Below are 22458 nucleotides of genomic sequence, written 5' to 3'. Positions count from 1 at the left end.
TTTTGAAAAAAAGTAAAGTAAGAGACTGGGAGAAGCAAACAAACTTAAATAGTGAAAGATTAATGAAGAAGAGACTCTTGTTTATTCAACCTTATTTGTACATGGCTCTAGCAACCTGAAAATCTGAAATCAGAAAAGGAATTCACCAAAAGAAACAGTTCAGTTTCACCTCATAGTTCCCCTGATCACATGAAAAAAGAAGGACCACGTTTAATGAAGACTGAGTGCACTGCTCTGTTTTGTGCTGGGTGGTTCATGCCTCAAAGTTTAAAGCTGCTTAGCCACACAGGTGACTAGTAGGAGAAGAACAAAAAAATAAGTTTTATTTTATAATACAAGCGGGATTGCAAATTTTCCTTCAATGTTCTACACCAATACTGTAATACATTACACCTCCAGCTACAAAGATCACAGAATGACATGTGAGATCACATAGCACTGAAAAACATGGATCAAGAATTGTTATTTTACATGTTTAATGTTTGTTTTTTTTCTTTTGTAGATTTAGAAAGGCACTAAAGAAAGTCATCTTCACTGTCAATGGTGCTTCAATTAAGACATCTGAATTTTCCGGTTGAAACAGTTATCTGCTGATTCATCAAATGTGACAATTAAAACATTGATTAAATACGTTAAAAAAATAAGAAAAAATGTAATCACTGAGAAGGACTGGTAAATGTCATGGCCTGGTAAATGAAAGGTGTTTGCTACATTTGCTGTAAAAATCTCTCACCGATACTGTTGTCATGATCACAGGTAACAATTGATTATTTGCTTAAAGTCAAGATATGATACAGAGAGACTCAGAATAAAAAGGCAAGAGACATTGTAGACAAGGATTGTTAAAAAATTTTTCATTATGGGTTTTTACCAGTTTCTAAAAGTTTAAAAAAAGTTAAAGTTGGTCTGAGGAAACAAAAGATTACTTTTGATGCAACACCCAGAATGAACTGAAATTACCATAATAAAAGAAGAAATTCATATTTGAAAAGGTAAAAATGAACAGAACTCAACTATTAAAGAAGCAAGAAGGTTTCTATTTGTTATCTGTTAACTTACCTGTATTGGGTTAACTATCTATTAATAATATACTGAGGCTGATTGAATTTACCAAATAAATAAAATGAAAACACAATTAAAAATCCATTCATTTTTAAACATACTTAATCCAAGTTTAGGGTTGCAGGACAGCTGGAAAGCATATTAAAATAACATATTCTTGATTTTCTGTCTGATCATGACAAACATCAGGTAATCATCAAAATTTTAAAAATTTAAATGAGGAAATTGTGTTTTGTTCTATAAGGAGAGCACTTTGAGAATACATGTGGCACTAAACATGTTAATATAACTCAATCATTAATTGACTGAATACAGTAAGTGGTGAGACCCTGCTGGTGGGCAACGTTATTTATGTAAGCCAAACCTCAGAATCCTAAACTGCAAAAAAAAAAAAAAAAAAATGTGCCAAATTACTGATTTAAAATAATGTTGCTAACAGAAAGGAATTAATTGCTTTTGATAATGCTCTAAATATAATGAACTATTTTATATAAAACAATGTTTGACTTCTGCGGTGGGTTGGCACCCTGCCCAGGATTGGTTCCCTGCCTTGTGCCCTGTGTTGGCTGGGATTGGCTCCAGCAGACCCCCGTGACCCTGTGTTCGGATTCAGCGGGTTAGAAAATGGATGGATGGATGGATGTTTGACTTCAGCGGTGGGCTGGCGCCCTGCCTGGGGTTTGTTTCCTGCCTTGCGCCCTGTGTTGGCTGGGTTTGGCTCCAGCTGACCCCCTTCACCCTGTAGTTAGGATATAGCGGGTTGGATAATGGATGGATGGATGTTTGACCTAATAAGTGAAAAAATATAATTTATGAGATCACTTGATCCACATAAAATCTTGTCCTAAATGTAAACCTTTTCTTTATTAGCCTTATGTAATTGAGAAACATTAGTCTGATGAGAAAAGTCAATGTTAAAGCCACTGATTTTGTTCAATGAATGCCTTTAGAAATTAAATTCCAGTTGGATTATAGTAGTTTTATTATTGTTTGACTTATTTTATATAGATCTGCTTTTAATATTTATAATGAACAGCATTTGCTATATCATTCCATCCATCCATTTTCTAGACATGTGTAGAGGCTGAGCCTAGTTATTTCAGAAATAACTGCAGAATGCAGTATTGCAATATTCTGTTGTGTTTGACAATATTTTAATTGTACATAATACAGAGAGTTTATTAAACTGGACAGCAGCGATTAGCAGTGCTGCCTCACAGCTCCAGTATGAAGGGTTCAAGAGGTTGGTGTACTCACCATTTGTTTGGTGTCTGCAGCACTCGGTCCCAGGTGGTTTGTCATGTAGTGGGTGCTCCCAACCTCTCTCTCTCTCTCTCTCACTCAAAGTCCTTGTGGGTTTTCTTCAGGATAGTCTGTTTTTCTCCCAAATACCAAAGACATGCAGGTTAGATTAGCTAGTAGCTCAAAATGAAAATGACTGTTATACACTTTTACAAGTGTGCTTAAGCGTACCCTAATATGGACTGAACTGGATTCAGCAAGTATGAAAATAGATGGATGGAGGGACACTTACATAATGTATTTATTATCATGGTTTGCTCAATATGGTACAATTACTACCCCAGGGAAATACATAACTTTTTAATCATACTTCAATAATATATCCATACCATATTTTTCAAATTTATTTAAATTTACCATTTTTTTCATGTGTCTAAATATGTACTGGTGAATTGATTTGATTTTGTTTTTGTCTTAATATGTATGAATAAAAGCAATAAATATTTAACTGTATTTATAATTTCTCTTTTTTAACATCACTGCTTCATGTAGATATCATATAATGCAGGTTTGTTTAACTAATATATTAATAAAAGTAATAAATGGAGGAGTAGTCTCCATGCAACTTTTCAGTCTGCAAAAATGTAAAAAGGTGGATGATAAGTTAGAAATGTAATGCTGCCAAGAAAAACACAAGTGCAGGTAGCTTAATGTCACCATGTAGTGTTAATTTGTATGTCACAACATCATAACACCCTCTGATAAACACTGACTTGAACATCTTATTTAATTAACCCTGTCTAGCCTTTTTAGGACCAAGCCTCCAAAGAAACATCTGGGCTGATTGTTCTAATTGTAATTCATACAAGAGTGGGTATGTCAGTAGGGATGCACCGATACCACTTTTTTGGAAAACGAGTACGAATACGAGTACTTGCATTTCAGTACTCGCCGATACCGAGTACTTGCCGATACCGAGTACTTAATAAGAGCATGATTTAAATTTACAGGTAACAGCTTTAGTCATATAATTTAACAAAAAAAAACAAGAAACTCTCATCTATCCACTGGGAGGTTAGGCTAATTAGCGACACGGGGCTAACACTGCTTGTCCAAATATCCTTGGTGAAACTAAACGCAGAGGAGGCTTGCAGTAGGCTGTGGATATGTTTTTTCACGGAGTCGTGTAGTTTAGGCAGCTCCGTGTCAGTCATGTAGCGGCGGCTTGGGACATCATATCTGGGCTCCAGAACATGGAGGAGACGCAGGAATCCCACATTTTCTACCTCCGAGAGTGGCTGGTCACTCAATGCAATGTATTCGATAATTGCCTGTGTTATTTTCACAGCACGTGGATTGTCTCTGGACATTTTCTCTCGTCTTGCAAGAGTTTGCTGCAGCGTGGGTTGTGTTGGTTTAGAAGCGTGGATAAACTCTTTGTACTCGTTGTCGTGTTGGGATTTTAGGTGCTTGATTAAATTACTTGTGTTAAATGCGCTACCTTTTGAGCCTCCTCTGGACAATTTCGCTGAGCACAATTTGCAGTCCGCCTTTGTTTTGTCGTCTTCATTCACTTTGAAATAGTTCCACACGGCTGACATCTCTCGCCTCGCCTTCTCCCCGCTCTGAGCTGCAGCCGGGGCCTGGGGGGGGTCACTCGGCGCCTGTGATTAACCCCTTACACGCCGCTCAAACATAGACATTTCTCAGACCGTGGTATCGGTCCCCGGTATCGGGGGACTTTTAACGAGTACGAGTACTTTAGAAAATGTGGTATCGAGGCCGATACCAGATACCCGTTTCGGTATCGGTGCATCCCTATATGTCAGGATTAAAAAAGTCACAGCCTGACCAATTCTTTTGACAATACGATTTCTATACTGACATAGGAATGGCATTCACCCGGTCATTTCTTCCCCCACCTTACCTCCAACCTGTAGCTTCTACTTATTTGAAAAGGAGTTAAAATGTATATATTCCCCCACAAATCACATGGATGGGCAGATTTGGATACTGAGCACTCCTATTTTTCACTAAAATTTTACTGGTTTGAACTTCTTTCAGGTAAAAAAAAATGAATGTACAGCTAAGTTAAAAATGGAGAGTAACTTTTAATATTGAATTATCTAACATGTTTTGAAATATTCCATTTTCTTCACTTAATAGTAGAAAAATGTGACTGATTAACACTGAAAGGATTTTGAAATCGTTCCTGCATATCAGTTAGGAAAGAGAGCCATGACTCGTCAATGAAACTGAAATAGTTTTGTTGCATTTACAAACTTGTGACAATAGAGTTGGAAAGAGTATGAGTGAAGCATACAACTAACTTTTGTTTAGTCAAAGAAAATCCTCTCGCACAGCACTCTGTGGTTCTTCTCCCTCGAGCAGCAAGAGAGAGAGGACAACAAGATTGGAGCTTAAATGAGCAGTAAGTGGTTCTTGGTTTCTTATCTTTTCTGAGTCTATTCTTTACCACAGAATTGGTTCTTTGAAAGTATAGGCAATGCATATATCAATTACAATGCTTTCAGTAATACTAAGAAAAATTTCCAAACCAGTTTACCTTTTTCTCTTACAATATATGACCTTCAGGATTTTATTGTCTGAGTCACATGGCCACCACCATATTTGTACCACCACTTCCTGGTGACGTAACAAATGCAACAGTCCTGGTCACATGACCCTTTTCGTGTGTTGTGTCAATGAAAGAAAGGGCAGTAAAAATATAAACATAATTACATAAAAAAATATAAACAAAATGGATCGTCCTATCAAAGGTGTTTGCTCTTCATTTACCAGTGGAAGGCTTGTCCATACACCCACTAAAAGACCAAAGCAGAACACTCCATTTAGTTACCTCCTGTGACTTACACTGACTTCTGTTCCTCTTGCCACCCAATCTGTTCTTCTTGTGCTCAAGATGACTTTATTTTTTTTTATTTTATTGATTTTATTTAAAGAAAACAACATTCCATATAATCAAGTCAAACTTAACAAACCAGAATTCAACCCCTGCCCGAGAGAAAGAGAGGAGAGCCAACAGCATAAGCAAACTATTAAAAACAACAAAGAAAGGAGAATGTCTTTTTCCCCAATATAAATGCTTATTCTAAGATTTGATTAATTAGATCTTGTCATGTTTTAAAAAAAGCTTTGAACAGATCCTCTGAAAATTTAGTATAGAACATCCATTACCCACTGACTTATAACAGGTGGATGGAATTCTTCCAGTTGAGCAATATAAGCCTACGTGCTAGTAGATTAGTAAAAGTGATTACACTCAATTTGTCCTTCTTCACTTTCAAGATGATTTTACACCGCATTAAGAAGTCAATCCTGGATGAGCCCCGGAACTATTTCAAGGGTCAATGGTCATTCAACATTGGTTCCAGTCACATTAGTCTACAGCTTGCTGTAGGAAGTGGCCATGGATTAACCCTTGGACAAAATAAGTATCCATAACAGTTTTAGTTCTATTGAGTGTACACACAGCTCTCTTACTAAATTAAAAATACTTTACAAAAACCTGTACAAATATTATGTTGACCAAATATCCTTTCATGGTAAATGGATTCAGGAGAATATTGTATCCATGAGTAACGTGTTTCATTTGATACAATATTATTACATTTCTCTTCAATTTAGTAAATTTTACTTTCTATATTTTTTGTTGTGTTCATGAGTGCATCTGTCTAATACCACTTACAATTAAAACAATTTTTTATGAGCTTAATTTTGTAGAAAAGTACTCTCTATCAGATATTAAAATTCTTGCTTGCCTGAATGACTACAACAACAACAACATTTATTTATAAAGCACATTTTCATACAAATAATGTAGCTCAAAGTGCTTTACATAATGAAGAAAAGAGAACTAAAAAACAAAGTAAGAATTAGAATAAGACAACACTAATTAACATAGAATAAGAGTAAGCTCCGATGGCCAGGGAGGACAGAAAAAAAAAAAAAAAAACTCCAGACGGCTGGAGAGAAAAATTAAAATCTGCAGGGGTTCCAGGCCACGGGACCACCCAGCCCCCTCTGGGTATTCGACCTAACATAAATGAAACAGCCCACTTTGTATTTAAGGTTCTCATGGAAGGACTTGATGATGATGGTCATGTAGACTTCTGGCTTTTAATCCATCAATGTAGGAACATCACGGTGCTTTGATTAGGTGGTGGTGGCGTAGATTGCCACCACAGAAAACCGGAAAAAGAAACACAAGAGACATTAAGGGTTAGTATGGATTTTAGAGCCACCATGAATAGTTATTATAATGAATTGAATATACAGAGTATCAGGATTAAATGAAGGTGAAGTTATCAGAAGGCCATGTTAAAGTAATGTGTTTTCAGCAGTTTTTTAAAGTGCTCCACTGTATTAGCCTGGCGAATTCCTACTGGCAGGCTATTCCAGATTTTAGGTGCATAATAGCAGAAAGCCGCCTCACCACTACTTTTAAGTTTTGCTCTTGGAATTCTAAGGAGACACTCATTTGAGGATCTAAGGTTATGATTTGGAATATACAGTAAGATGTCAGACATTTCGATATATAAGATGGGGCGAGATTATTTAAGGCTTTGTAACCCATAAGCAGTATTTTAAAGTCAATTCTGAATGACACAGGTAACCAATGTAGTGACATCAAAACTGGAGAAATGTGCTCGGATTTTCTTTTACTAGTTAGGATTCTAACAGCTGCATTCTGCACTAGTTGCAAACGATTTATGTATTTTTTGGGCAGTCCTGAGAGGAGTGTGTTACAAGATACAAAAGCATCTTGCAAGTGATGCACATCGTGGGTTGTTTTTTTATCACCCAGAACAACTTTGTGGTGTCCTCTGTCACCTGTTGAGTTTGTCCCAAAGACTTCAGAAAGTGGCACTGCTGTGGAAAACAACCTGCATTGTTCCTGTTCCAAAGAAGGCAGGCGTCTCTTCACCTAATGACTACAGACTAGTGGCACTTATGTCTCATATCATGAAGACCTTTGACAGACTGGTCCTGGACTATATGAGTCCTCTTATGGTAGACCACCTGGACCAACTGCAGTTTGCCTATCGGAAAAAGAAGACAAAAAGGCTTATTCTCACCTGGAAAAAGCTGGCAGCACTGTGAGGATTATATTTTTTGATTTCTTCAGCGCCTTCAGTACAGTTCAGCTTTCCCTGTTAAGGGGTAAACTCAGAAATAAGCATGTGGATGTGCCTACGGTGTCCTGGAATATGGACAATCTGTCAGGCAGACTGCAGTTTGCGAGACTCTTGAACTATGTTTCTGATATAGATGTGAGCAACACAGCAGCACTGAAAGGAAGAGTCCTGTCATTTTTTCTCTTCATTCTGTACATCTTCGACTACAAATATAACACCAGGTCATGTCACAGAAATTCTCAGATGATTTGGCTCTTATGGGGTGTACTGACGAAAGAGATGAGATGTCAGATGGAGAAGTTTCTTTCTTGGTGCAAAGAGAATTATCTGCATCTCAACATCAGCAAGACCACGGAGCTGGTTATTGGCTTTCACCACAACAAAGAGCCTCTATGTTCTTCACTATTCAAAGAGCAGATGTAGAGGTGGTCCATTCCTATAAGTACTTGAAGGAACCACAATAATGACAGGTTGAACTGGTCTCGGTACACAGAGGAACTATATAAAAGGGGCAGAGCACATTCTTTTCCCTTAGAAAATCGTGTTCCTTTAATGATAGACAGATAGATAAAAAACAATATTAAATTAAAGAGTGATAACAATGCAGGCATAACAAACAGTAACTTTGTATAATGTTAACGTTTACTCTCCCGGGTGGAATTGAAGAGTCGCATAGTGTGGGTGAGGAACGATCTCCTCAGTTTGTCAGTGGAGCAGGACAGTGACAGCAGTCTGTCGCTGAAGCTGCTCCTCTGTCTGGAGATGATACTGTTCAGTGGATGCAGTGGATTCTCCATGATTGACAGGTGCAAGCTCAGCGCCCATCTCTCTGCCACAGCTGTCAAACTGTCCAGCTCCGTGCCCACAATAGAGCCTGCCTTCCTCACCAGTTTGTCCAGGCGTGAGGCGTCCCTCTTCATTATGCTGCCTCCCCAGCACATCACCGCGTAGAAGAGGGCGATTGCCACAACCGTCTGATAGAACATCTGCAGCATCTTATTGCAGATGTTGAAGGATGCCAGCCTTCTAAGGAAGTATAGTCGGCTCTTCCTCTCTTACACAGAGCATCAGTATTAGCAGTCCAGTCCAATTTATCACCCAGCTGCTCTCCCAGGTATTTATAGGTCTACACCCTCTGCACATAGTCACCTCTGATGATCACGGGGTCCATGAGGGGCCTGGGCCCCCTAAAATCCACCACCAGCTCTTTGGTTTTGCTGGTGTTCAGTTGTAGGTGGTTTGAGTTGCAACATTTAATAAAGTCCTGAATTAGGTACATATACTCATCTTCTTGTCCATTCCTGATGCAGCCCACGATAGCAGTGTCGTCAGCGAACTTTTGCATCTGGCAGGACTCCAAGTTTTATTGGAAGTCCGATGTATATAGGCTGAACAGGACTGGAGAATGTACAGTCCCCTGTGGCGCTCCTGTGTTGCTGACCACAATGTCAGACCTGCAGTTCCTGAGACACACCTACTGAGGTCTGTCTGTAAGATAGTCCACAATTCATACCACCAGGTATGAATCTACTCCCATCTCTGTCAGCTTGTCCCTGAGGAGCAGAGGTTGGATGGTGTTGAAGGCACTAGAAAAGTCCAGAAACATAATTCTTACTGCACCACTGTCTCTGTCCAAGTGGGAGAGGGATTGGTGTAGCATATAGATGATGGCATCCTCCGCTCCCACCTTCTCCTGGTATGCGAACTGCAGAGGGTTGAGGGCGTGGTGGACTTGTGGCCTCAGGTTGTGAAGCAGCAGCCGCTCCATGGTCTTCATCACATGTGATCATTCAGCTCATCAGGATGTGATACCTTTGGTACTGGTGTGATGCAAGATGTTTTCCAAAGCCTCTGGACTCTCCCCTGTTTTAGGCTCAGGTTGAAGATGCGCTGGAGAGGACTCCCCAGCTCCAACGCACATGCCTTCAACAGTCGTGGCGATACTCCATCTGGACCCACTGCTTTGCTGGCACAAAGTCTCCTCAGCTCTCTGCTTACCTGGGCTGCTGTAATTGTGGGTGGGGGGAAACTCTCTCCTATGCTGGTATCAGCAGAAGGATGGGTGGAGGGTGCAGTACTCTGAGGTGAGAGTGGGTTTCTCCTGTACTGCTCCTTCACTGCCCTGAGCTGGACTTGGAGTTCCTTCTGCACGTGCTTGAGCTCATGCTGATCACTGCCTTTAAAAGCCCTTTTTTTCTTTTTCAAAAGGCCTGAAATATGAGAAGTAACATCATTCCCATCTTCTTTTTTTATTTTATTGATTTTATTGTAATCACACAAAATTCCATACAAGTAGATCAATTTTTACAAAAATCGGATTGAAAACAAATCAACCCCCACCCCTGAGAAAGAGAGCATGGCCAACTGAGTAAAACTTAAAGCTAGTAAAAATAAGTAAATCAATGAATTAATAAGTGAATAAAGAAAAATGGAGAAGAAAAAGAAAAATACTTCTAATTCTTCTAAAAACTATGTGATGGCCAGTGTGATTATTTAAGCTGTGGTGTGCTGGGCTGGTAATATCTCTTCAAGAGAGGCCTACCAAATCCATAAACTAATTAAAAGGCAAGCTCAGTTAGGATGCAGTCTGAACTCCCCTGGAGGTCGTAGTGAAGGAGAGACATAAAACAAAACCGAGTACCATTATGAACAATGGTGCACATCCTCTCTCTGACACACTAACAGTGAGGACATTCAGCCAATGAATTATTCAGCTGAAGTGTTTCAAGAAACGCTGCTGGGGCTTCTTTATAAGAACAATACATCTGCATAATGCCTCACTGTGACTGTGATGGCCAAGTTAGAACTTTTCTTTCTTTTAAATTGTCTTGCTTTAATGTCATTCTTGAGTGTGCTCAGGCCAAAGTGTGTGTGTATTTTATTTACTTACTTACTTATATACTTATTTATGTATTTATTTAATTAAAGAACTTCTGTGAAAAGCTAGGTTTCCCTCTGGGACAAATAAAGTTCTTTCTTTCTTTCTTTCTTTCTTTCTTTCTTTCTTTCTTTCTTTCTTTCTTTCTTTCTTTCTATGTGGCTCTGTGCTGAACAGTATCACTTGCACATAAAAATATTATTAACTTTGAGATTCATACGATGTGATAACGTACCAACTGTATCTAAATCCAGACATGTTTCTTTTATCATTGCCTGTCGAAGTTAATACTAATTTGTTTGTCCTGCTTGAGACTTTTTGTGAGAGACTGACATGGAAATGTTACAAACTGCACACAGGGGAGCAAATAGGAGGTATGAAGCGATTGTGTTGCATGGGGTTTTAAGAACGTCTGTATGCAGTGACACCACCCCTCTATGGCAGATCAAAGTTGTTGTTTTTTTTACCTGGATGTGTTTCGTTATCTATTGTGGATCTTCAAAATTATTTAGAAATGATTGCTGACTTCAGACTGCTTATATTATTGAATGCCTGCGAATTAGTTAGTTCGCAAGTGCTTAAAGATGCCTTGAGTGCGGTCATCGTTAGCTATAGAAAGATAGCACAGAAGAGATGAGTCATGACTGGTGGGAACAGGATGTGGAGCAGTTCAGGACAAAGTAGTGATTGGACCATTTCAGAACATGGAATGAGATATTTGATTATGGCAGCGCCGGAATAATTTGTGTTTGAGGTGAGACATTGCAGAAACACGTAGCAATATGGCCTATATTGACAGGCTTCCTCTTTTTCATCTTTTTCACATTTCTCTGAAAACATCAAACTGTGTTTCATTGTTTTTTCATTTATTCTAATTCTATTTTATTTCATGTTTGATTTAAAACATATAAACCTAAAATCTACTCAGAAGTATTCTTTCAGTTTTCTTCATACCTTTGTGTATATTAATACGAGAGAGATTGGGATTAACAAAATTTATTTTAGTTAAAAAAATCTATGAATCCATTTTCTTAAAATGGATATGTTCATTCTTATCTGTCCGTAGTCACTGAATGGCATACTTGTGCTCTTTAATGCGTTACCCTGCGTTCTGAAAAACACTTAGAAGTCCTCAACTCCCATATTATGCTTTTAATTCTGTTTACTCCTACTCAGTACTGTTATCTTTCCTATTTTATTAGTTGGGTTTGGAACTTTCCTGTCAGAACTTTTTCTTTGTTAATTTGTATCCTACATAACAAGGTTTTGGGGTCTAAACCCACACCTTCTGCTCACAGTTACTTCCCCACATCACGTGCTTGGTGTCTTAAACACCTTTGCAGTTGGATGTTAGGCATTTGTCCGTCTGACTGAATTTTTTTTTATCTCAGTGATTCTTGGTATCCATAATATTAGGTGTCTTTTCCAGTGCCAGATCAATTCATTTTTTGGGTTGTGGTTTACTATTAGCCATTATCCAAACAATGCTTGCTTCTGAATATTTTCTTGAATCCATATTGCTTGTTGTTTGACTTCTAGGATTTTCCTTGGGAGTTTCCAGTTGTTCTATTTCTTTCTTTGTTCTGGTCTAAAATTGCATAATTCCACCCATCTTTCCTTTCTCTTTTGGTGTTTTGGTACTTGGAAAGAAGGAGATTTATTATGTGGGAAATTTAGTAGACTGTATTTTCTCAGCCAAGCTGCAGGTCTGTGTGTTGTTATGTTTGGTGCTGCTTATCCATTGTTTATTTCTGACACATTTATTACGGCTGCTGTATAGGTGTGTCATATTAAAACAGAAAAAAAGAATAAAGGAAAGAAAAAACTTCACAGATATACTCCACCATTGGCCACACTGAATGGCTGTGTATCATTTAAACATCCAAGATACTTCTCAGTTTTTTTTTAATTTTCAGGTATTTCTCAGTTTGTTTTTAGTACTAGGGTGTTGTACCGTGTTAGCCATTATGAATGTAGAGAAAAGCCAAGCAAAATGACACCTTTTATTGGCTAACTAGAAAGATTACAATATGCAAGCTTTCGAGGCAACTCAGGCCCCTTCTTCAGGCAAGATACATCTTGCCTGAAGAAGGGGCCTGAGTTGCCTCGAAAGCTTGCATATTGTAATCTTTCTAGTTAGCCAATAAAAGGTGTCATTTTGCTTGGCTTTTCTCAGTTTGTTTTTTAATGGAGCAACTCTGTAACAAATATTTATGGTTCATTAAGTTTTCTGAAAGAAAATTGCAATCTTAACATAAAATCATAAAAAATACAGAAGCGTATTAGTGCCACGGTGAAGAAAAAAAAAATACGGACAAAGTGAAAAAAAAATATATATGTCGAGAATGAAGTCGACATGTTGACTGTAATGTCGTAGTTTGTCATTAAAGTAGAACATCGTAAACTAAACTTCATATTAAATTGAATATTTAATTTACTAGATTTTCTCAAACCCCGTCATAAGTTAATGCAGCACATTAAATGCTTTGTGTTGAGTGTTCTCCGACCCAGTTGTTAATCACTACGCGCTTCTTAAACTGACTTCCTCTACACTAAGAGGAGGCACAGGTTGCGATCACCACACAGAATCCATTCACTTCATGATATTCCTGCTCTCTGAACATTTAGAATGCTAAGATAAATACTTGATATCATTTTCATGATGAAATGCATTAAAGTAGGTATTAAACATGCACGGTAGTGCTGCTCCCTCACAATAAGGGGTCCCCAAGATGTACGTTTATGGAAAGTGTGATGAGGCTCCAAAAAACTGGATGTATGAATGGGTATCACACAGGTTTAACTTAAATATTGTGTAAATATTGGGTTTGTGATCTGGTGGTCGGAGACACGAACACAGAATTCAATGGATGTTCTTCTGAGCAGGCTTTCTTTGTAGCATGCGTTCTGTCTCTTTCTGACTTATTAAACCCCAGTTCCTATCCTTCCTTTTTATTTCTCCACATAAACAATCACCACACGATAAACGTCTTTGTGAAATTAAAACTAGTTAAAAACTTAGTCCACGCAGTGTTCAGAACTTTAAAAAGATCTTCGTTATACATATTTAATTATTCCATCCATTCAGGGTTGCGCCCATCACAGCAAGCATCGTGTGCAAGGCAGGAACAAATCCTTAACAGGGTGCCAGCACATCGCAGGGTGAATACGAGCAAAACATACACTAGCAGGGTTCATATAGCATAACAAAAACCGCCATCCTACATGACTTTGAAAGGAAACTGCAGCACGCCAAGCAAACCCACCAGAAAAACATGCAAATTCAAAGCAGGGAACACCCGGGACCCCTTTGCTGCCAGGCAGCAGTGCAACCTCCACGCCACCGTGCCCCCACATGATTAATACATGCTTTAATGCATTTAATCATGCAAATTATATTTGTCGACAACATGTCGACTTTATTCTCGACGTATAGTTTTTTTTTCCTTCAGTGTCCGTATTTTTTTTTCTTCACCGTGGCCCTACATTATGGAGTCAGAACAATGAAAACGGATATAGGCCTACTTAATAACACAAAATGGCCAGGTAGCTACCCTCCATATAAATCGAAAGTGGTTTGAAGAGATCGTCTAAAGGCTTTCTGAGTTAAGAACGCTGTTAATCGACAATTGAATTCTGTTTTGTAGTTTTCCTTTTTAAACTTTCTGATATTTTTTTTCTTTTACTGAGACAGGAGCCTCAACACTTGGCCAGGGCATCATTGTTAAAAGAATATCTTACTTTCACACTTATTTAACATATTAGTGTTTAAGATATATTATGACAGATCCTGAAGGTCAAAGATAAAACTGATTTTTGTCTATAAACAATGTTCACCTTTTTTCAAAATATCACTCCACAAATGTCTGGTAGCAAGAAAATGAGCTTCTAGATAAAAGTGCTTTTTTCCACTTGTCATATCAAGGTAAAATAGTACAGCTGCAGTGACTTGGGAGCAATTTGCATTTAAACAAGTAAAAATAAATAAATGGATAAATAATAAATAACAGCTTCAAAGTCGGGAAATTCCGGGGGCCAACCATAGACGTGTCACAAGCTCATAAGAGGGTACACTTGCTTACATTGTCACATTCACACATACATGGCCCAAATCTAAAATGATCAATATACCTTTCACTTTAAAATATGGGTGTGGAACCTGGGCAATAACAATAAACACCCCCAAAGACAGTCGCATTGTTGGATTCAGGAGAAGGTGCTAACCTGAACTCAGTGTTGCTGACTAAATCATCTGTTTCCAGTAGTGTTCAAATTACATTTGATAATGGATGGATATAACATTTCTGTAACATTGTAAAAAAAAAAAAAATAATTCAAACTATATTAACATGAATTGTAATGAGCCTCAAATCACCTAAGCTGTAACATCACTGAAGCTAAATATTTACATTTTTAGTCCCTACTTTTCTCTATGGTTGGATTTACAAAGAAGAGGAGAGGCAAGATAACATTTATTACAGTGCTTATAATGCTTCCATTTACATTTTAGCATCCTGTGATGAAAGGAAGTGTCAAATTAGAAATATTATCAGGGTGCATACTTTAGAAATCCATCCATCCATCCATTGTCTCCCGCTTATCCGAGGTCGGGTCGCGGGGGCAGCAGTTTGAGCAGAGATTCCCAGACTTCCCTCTCCCCGGCCACTTCTTCTAGCTCTTCTGGGAGAATCCCAAGGCGTTCCCAGGCCAGTCGAGAGACATAGTCCCTCCAGTGTGTCCTGGGTCTTCCCCGGGGCCTCCTCCCAGTTAGACGTGCCCGGAACACCTCACCAGGGAGGCATCCAGGAGGCATCCTGATCAGATGCCCAAGCCACCTCATCTGACTCCTCTCGATGCGGAGGAATGAATAGAATAGAATAGAAATGTATTTCATAAACATACTAAAAGCTGCATTAAGAACTTGTGTAAGATCAGTTGTTTTTCTTTTTGGTTTGTTTAGGATATTGGATATAGGATATTGAATATTTAGTTTTACAGGGGCTTCCAAATTTGTGTCTGCCTTGTTTCTCAGGTGTGCACATTGTCTTTGTGACGGTGTGAGTTTTCCTATGGATACACGGGACATCCTCTGTCAACATGCTTGTGTGTTGTATTATTTAATAATCCTAAATTCACTTGGTGTGACTGAGAGTGGTCATTCATGTGAGTATACTCAGGGTTTGACTATAGGTCGCCCAAGCTTGATTCCTGCCTTGCACATGATGCTGTCCAGTTAGGCCCCTTCTCCTGCAGTTCTGACCTGGATTAAGACAGTTCAATAAAAAAAATGAATGTAAGTCACTGATAATCATACTAAGATTACAAGGGGAAATATGTTTCATAGACATGTAGAATTGTGTTTCATTAGCTTAGATCTGAATATTGCCATCATGCTATTGAGTTCAGCTCACTGTGCCAGTGGGTTAATCTGTAATTCAAATGGTAAATATTATGCAAGCTATTGACTATTTTTATTAAGTCTGTTATCCTAATTTTTCAAATACCACACATTAGCCGTGCGCAGATACTTTTACAGTACTTTGCACAAATGCTAAATGATAAACTATAAAGCACTGGTTTGTGTGATTCTTGCTCTACATAGAATGCCCGATCCATTAAAATAATATGTATTTCCTGTGCAGCGTTAAGATATATCTTTCGTTTATCCGTGGCGAGTTTAACTAAGTTTCTTCTCCGCAATCTAATTTACTAAGTAAATAACGTGTCCATACAAATAAAAGGCCATTTTTGGAGATGCTGCGCCCTCTACTGTCCTTATAATATAACGCACTCGCTCACTTAACAGTTTGTGAATCCGGATATCAAAGGCTCGTTGCTTACTTATTGAGATGAAAATGGAGGTGCGCGCTGGAGTCGTTTTGGCTGCTGTCTCTCTGTCTCTGTTCTCGTGTAGGTAGCGCATTTTCAAGTTGTGACTAGGACTTTTTAACGGATTGATCATGCAAATTATTTATTTATGGTAATATTTTTGTAATTAGTTAATAACACTGCGGTGGGTTGGCACCCTGCCCAGGATTGGTTCCTGCCTTGTGCCCTGTGTTGGCTGGGATTGGCTCCAGCAGACCCCCGTGACCCTTTGTTCGGATTCAGCGGGTTGGACAATGGATGGATGGATGGTTAATAACATTCTTTTTTTCATTACAGACTATTCCTCTGCCGCTACTCTCATAACTCCTCAGAACACACTTAATGGGACAGTAGGTGGAGAAATCACATTTCATTTGTCAATTGATCCAGTCGATCAAACGGCTGATGTTGGAAGCTGGACATTTGGTCCGAATATTGTTGTGGCCTGGGCGGACTCAAATATTATTTATACAAAGGACTATAAAGGAAGAGTCGAGGTGTCCCGCGCCACTGGCACTCTTAAGTTTAATAAGCTGTTTGCTACTGACTCAGGAGAATACATAGTGACGATTACAACAGCTCCGTCTACGTTCAATCTGGGTGGAAGAGTTGAGTTAAAAGTGTATGGTGAGTAACTGTACGATACAAATGATAGCAATTAACACAATGCGGCTACACACTCTGACAGAATGTTATTTTTTCCTTAATTGTAATAAGGGGTGCATCAGAGCGAACATTTCATGTAAGTTGCTAGGTTTCAATTCTGTTAGCAATTTCACTATTATAGCGCTGTCTAAAAATCTTTAAATGTCTTAAGTGTTAAACGAGCCAGTGAATAGTTAAGGTTTTGGTGAATGTTTGGTTAATACTGCTTTATTTTTTGGGCTCAGCACAAATCTCAGTACTCTGGACAGCCAGTACAAGCCTAACCTTTTTACTTGTAAATATATGGCTTTCTGTCCCTGCACCTCTGAGTCTTCAGTAGCCCATGATGGACTAGCTTTCTCAGATAACCTGTTAGTTGCCCATTCCTCAAAAAAGCAGAAAAAGTCCTCTCATCCAAACCAGGGACTGTGTGTTTCCTCTAGCGGTCTGGAGGTCATAATATTAATCTCTGATCAGTTGTCTTTCTACAGGTGGTGGTCAATGAGGTGATCCTGTGACCATAGATTTCTGTCCGATAGAGTCAGGCAACCTGAGCAGGGCTGGATCAACCATTAAGTAAAATAAGCATGTGTTTTGGGCATCAAAGGAAGGGGGCACCACAGAATTTTTCAATTGGCAAGTTTACCATGGATAATATGGTGCACGACTGCAAATGGTGCACACACATCAAAAAAGGTCCCCCAAACTAAAAAAAAAAAAAATTGCAGTGAACTGAATGCAAAGAAAGGCTCAGTGCAATTTTTCATATATGCTAACAATAGCAAAAGTGAAGCAAGACCCTGAAAAACTATTTTGTGATAACATTAATGTATTCCTGCCAAATCTTAAAAAATACTTGAACCATAACATGTAGAGAGAAATGTTTTTTCCAGTTGTATATGATATAGGATAACACGTTTCTATTTACTTAAAAGAGGTGGATGTATGTAGTGAAGTAAACCAAAACAGATTTTTCTTGCACAATGTTATCTCATTTGGTGTTACTACAAATTAAGGTAAGGAGGTTGAGAGTAATTTTAAATCCAAGGTAAACAGAAACCATGTAAGAATTTTAAGCCAAAATAGTCGGAAGGTAGTACATTTCTTATTTAATTAATTTATGTATTTACTTATGTATTTACATTCATGTGAAAAAGTAAGTACACCCCATTGAAACTGTCAATTCAATTGTAAAGTGAATTGAATTAATTTATTAAATCTGAATAAATGTGAATTTTCCAAGCGGGCATGTTGCAACCAAGCTGTGGATGGTGTTTACTTATTTATTTTTTGACATTGATCTCTTTCCAGCATTTTGTATGTCAAATGACTGCTTTAAATTGTGTGTGCAACTTCATAATGGTTGGTATCATTAGCTTTGCCAAATTAATATTCTATATTGTTAAAGAGAAAGGAAGTTAGCAGTACTGTTTTCATGGTGAAACTATCGATAGTGTTCCAGCCAGAAGAAACATACTCCAAGAATCCTTTTCTTGATGGAATCAGAAGTTGCAATTTTCAGCTGGTGCTGCCGATTGCACAGTTTCATGATAGAAGGAAATAGCTTTTTGGTCTGACATGAGGTTGCTTCAGTTAGCTTGTTCACTGCATCTTGGTCCAGGAGTCATCTGACAAAAGAATTGGTTGTGGATCCCAGTAGAGAGTTATGCTTTCTTCTACAATGCTAGCTTTGTTTCATTGGTTATATTACTTGATCTGACTTGAACTTAGACATAATACTAAAGGACACACAGGAGCACCTTCATATTGGTATTACTGAACAACATCATTTTTGTCTAACATATACTGTCTTTTGAGTGAAACTGTATTTTATGTAATGCAGTTATGTCTGAAGCGTGTCCTTTAGAACTTCTATTTTATTTATTGAAAATGTTTTTCATTCTTCGAGCTTAATGTCAAGGGTACATTTCATAGTACTTAATCCACATGGCAAAATATACCTGGAACTAAAACTTATCAAACACCATAAGAAAATCTTTCATAATTAATTAAATTTACACTATATTCTATTTTATGGAACCTAAATTTCATGTGAATATATACTCTAATTAATGGATGACACGGTAATGCAGTGGTTAGGTTTTCATACCAAAGCCCTAAGCCTGTACTCTGTAGGAGGCAATGGGTGAGGTGGCAGTGCTGTGAGGTGTCTGTGTGATGTTTGGGTCATTTCCTTTTTAGTCTCAGCAACAGAGTAAATGTCCACTTAACATTTCTTGCTGCCATTAACAGTAATTTCATATTATCCTAGAAATTTAGTCTTTAATCACTTTTGTTATCTATTTTATGTGAACATTATTATTGCCATAATAAAAACTAGTACATGGAAGTTGATCTGGAAAATATCAGATTACAAAATGGAACATAAGGACACCAGTAATCATAATTCAATGACAATAAGTACTGTCAGGACTGGTGGCAGGGTAAAATCTGTGGAGATGGACCTGAAGGGGAAGTGGCCTTTTTTAGATAGAGAGATACAATACTGGTTTAAACTGAACCATTGAAAATATTCAACTGAAACCTAAAGTTCAATGAACAATGAAATAACAGTAACTACTCACTACTAAGATTGGCATTGAAAAATTATATTTTTATTTAGTTAATTGAAATTTTATTATCCTATTAATAACCTTTCCTAAATAAAAATAAATAAATAAAGAAAGAACAAAACAACTAATATGGTTGTATTCTTGAATTCCTCCAACATACACCTGCCTTAACAGATTAATCGATCCTCAGGTCAGTGTGCTTATAAATGTCGATGTAAGATAAATATGTTATACATGGAAAATACACAACTATTAAAATTGGGATGTCATTAGTTGACTCTTTGATTAGTCATGATTTGACTCAAATTTTCTTCAGGCTCCTATTTGGTTGTTAGGGGTGACATCAGATGTCAGAGATAATGCAATGTCACAAGGCAGTCGGTAAAGAGGTCAGCCACTTGGACATACTGATTGTCAAAGCAGAATTCCTTTTGTTCATTTGAAATTTCCTTTTTGTTTCAAAATTTTTTCTGTCTCTGACTTCAAGTTATGTCTCTCATTGTGGCCAAGTGATGTGCACTATTCTGGTTTTCAATCTCCTCACTCATCTTTCATTATGATTTTTTTGTCTTATGTTCTAGACTTAGTTTATGAGATTCTCACTCAACTGATTATGACTTTAGTTTGCTTTAACCGACTTCACTGTATCTCCTGGTTCTATTAATAAACACAACTGCTGACAAGTGCCATCAGTATATAGGGTGGAATTTCCAGTAAATTAGGGATCTTTCATATTTTTTAAAGAGAGAGATTATGAGACCAAGTATATTATTGCACTGTCAAATCCTAACTCTAAATACCTGTCTAAAAAGGGAATATTTATTGAAAAGAAGTTTGAATCGAGGCATCTGTACATCAGTTAGAATTATATTGCCGTCACATTCCTGAAGGTGCGATAAAGGCCCTTTGACTAAACATTGATGCATGAAGGGGTTGATACATCCTAATAGACAGTTTTGATTCATCAAAAGGCTAACTTAGAACATTAGAACAATCTAGATGAGAACAGGCCATTCAGCCCAACAAAGCTCACCAGTCTTATCCGCTTATTTCTTCCAAAAAAGCATTAAGTCGAGTTTTGAAAGTCCCTAAAATCTTACTGTCTACCACACTACTTGGTAGCTTATTCCAAGTGTCTATCGTTCTTTGTGTAAAGAAAAACGTCCTAATATTTGTGCGAAATTTACTCTTAACAAGTTTTCAACTGTGTCCCCGTGTTCTTGATGAACTCATTTTAAAATAAGTTTCGATCCACTGTACTAATTCCTTTCATAATTTTAATCACTTCAATCATGTCACCTCATCATTTTCTTTTGCTTAAACTGAAAAGGCTCAGCTCTTTTAATATTTCCTCATAACTCATCCCCTGTAGCCCTGGAATCAGCCTAGTTGCTCTTCTCTGGACATTTTCTAGTGCTGCTATGTCGTTTTTGTAGCCTGGAGACCAAAACCGCATACAGTACTCCAGATGAGGCCTCACCAGTGCATTATAAAGCTTAAGCAGAACCTCCTGTGACTTGTACTCCACACATTATGCTATATAACCTAGTGTTCTGTTTGCTTTCTTAATGGCTTCTGAACATTGTCGGGAAGTTGATAGCTTAGAGTCTACTATGACTCCTAAATCCTTCTCATAAGGTGTTCTCTCAATTTTCCGATCAGCCATTGTGTATTCATGCCTAACACTTTTACTTCCTATGTGTAATACTTTATATTTACTGACATTAAATTTCATCTGCCACAAATCTGCCCAAGCCTGTAAGCTGTCCAAGTCCTTCGGTAATGATATAACGGATTCCAAATTGTCTGCTAATCCACCTATCTTGGTATCATCTGCAAACTTAACCAGCTTGTTACTGATATTCCTGTCTAAATCATTTCTATATATTAAAAATAGCAGAGGCCCCAGCACTGACCCTGAGGAACACCACTCTTAACATCGACCAGTTCTGATAAGGTTCTTTGCACCATCACCCTCTGCTTCCTGTGTTGTCTGAGCCAATTCTGCACCCATCTAAAAACATCACCCTGAACTCCCACTTCTTTTAGTTTGATGCCCAACCTCAAATGCTTTCTGAAAGTCCAGATAAATAATATCATATGCTCCACTTTGATCATATCCTTTTATTGCTTCCACATAGAATTCCAGCATGTTAGTAAAACACGACCTCCCTCTTCTGAACCCATTCTGACTGTTCAGAAAAACTCCTGTACTTGCCATGTGCTGCTCAATCTTATCCTTAATAATTCCTTCCATTAATTTTCCTGTGATACATGTAAAGCTTACTGGTCTATAGTTGCTTCGATCTGCCCTGTCACTCTTTTTATGTAAGGGGATGATATTTGCCATTTTCCAGTCATTAGGAATCTCTCCAGTGTGCAATGACTTCCTAAAAATATGTGTCAAGGGTTTAAATATGTACTCACTAACCTCATTAAGAACTCGAGTGTAAATATTATCTGGTCCTGGTGATTTGTTTGATTTCAGCCTATTTCATTTGAGCTGCACTTCTCCCTCTACAATTTCCAAATCCTTCAGTTCCTTCTTAGTAGTCCTGTTTATTGCTGTGAGGTTATCTACTCCTCACTTGTGAATACCTCAGAAAAATGCAAGCTTAGGGCCTCCGCTATTTCATTGTCTGTATCTTTTAATTCCCCGTTACTATTTCTGATGCACTTGACCTTCTCCTTGCCTGATCTTTTACTACTAAAATATTGAAAGAATCTCTTAGGTTCATCTTTCGCCTTATCTGCCATATTCCTCTCCAACTGTCTTTTAGCCTCAGTGATATCCTTCTTAATGGTTGCCCTCATGTTCTTTCTTATATGCTCTATGATTCACTTTGGAGCCATCAGTCTTATATGCCTAATAAAGCTGTTTTTTACTTTGCGGATTCTTTTTTAACTCTTTATTAACTCACCTGGTGTTTTTAAAAATTTCCTATTAATTCCAAATGTAAGTATGTACCTGTCCTGCATTACATGTAAAACATTTTGAAACCTTTTCCACTGCTCCTCGACTGTCCTCACA

The 22458-nt window shown here is 37.9% G+C and overlaps 2 protein-coding genes across 2 annotated transcripts in view; both read left to right on the top strand.

The window, feature by feature from the left end:
- LOC114667831 (hemicentin-1-like) overlaps nucleotides 1–521 on the top strand; it is a 314465-nt gene extending 313944 nt beyond the window's left edge. The window contains exon 14 of the mRNA XM_051920622.1: nucleotides 503–521. The gene's annotated coding sequence lies outside the window, so the exon portion shown is untranslated. The remainder of the gene's footprint in view (nucleotides 1–502) is intronic.
- A 15660-nt stretch (nucleotides 522–16181) lies between these two features.
- Nucleotides 16182–22458, top strand: part of LOC114644615 (hemicentin-2-like) — a 405336-nt gene continuing 399059 nt past the window's right edge. The window contains exons 1-2 of the mRNA XM_051920620.1: nucleotides 16182–16251; nucleotides 16507–16836. Of these exons, the coding sequence (XP_051776580.1) occupies nucleotides 16191–16251; nucleotides 16507–16836 (391 nt within the window). The 5' untranslated portion in view covers nucleotides 16182–16190. The remainder of the gene's footprint in view (nucleotides 16252–16506; nucleotides 16837–22458) is intronic.

The sequence above is a fragment of the Erpetoichthys calabaricus genome, chromosome 17, assembly GCF_900747795.2.
Source record: "Erpetoichthys calabaricus chromosome 17, fErpCal1.3, whole genome shotgun sequence".
NCBI lineage: Eukaryota > Metazoa > Chordata > Cladistia > Polypteriformes > Polypteridae > Erpetoichthys > Erpetoichthys calabaricus.
This window is presented reverse-complemented; position numbering and strand designations above follow the sequence as displayed.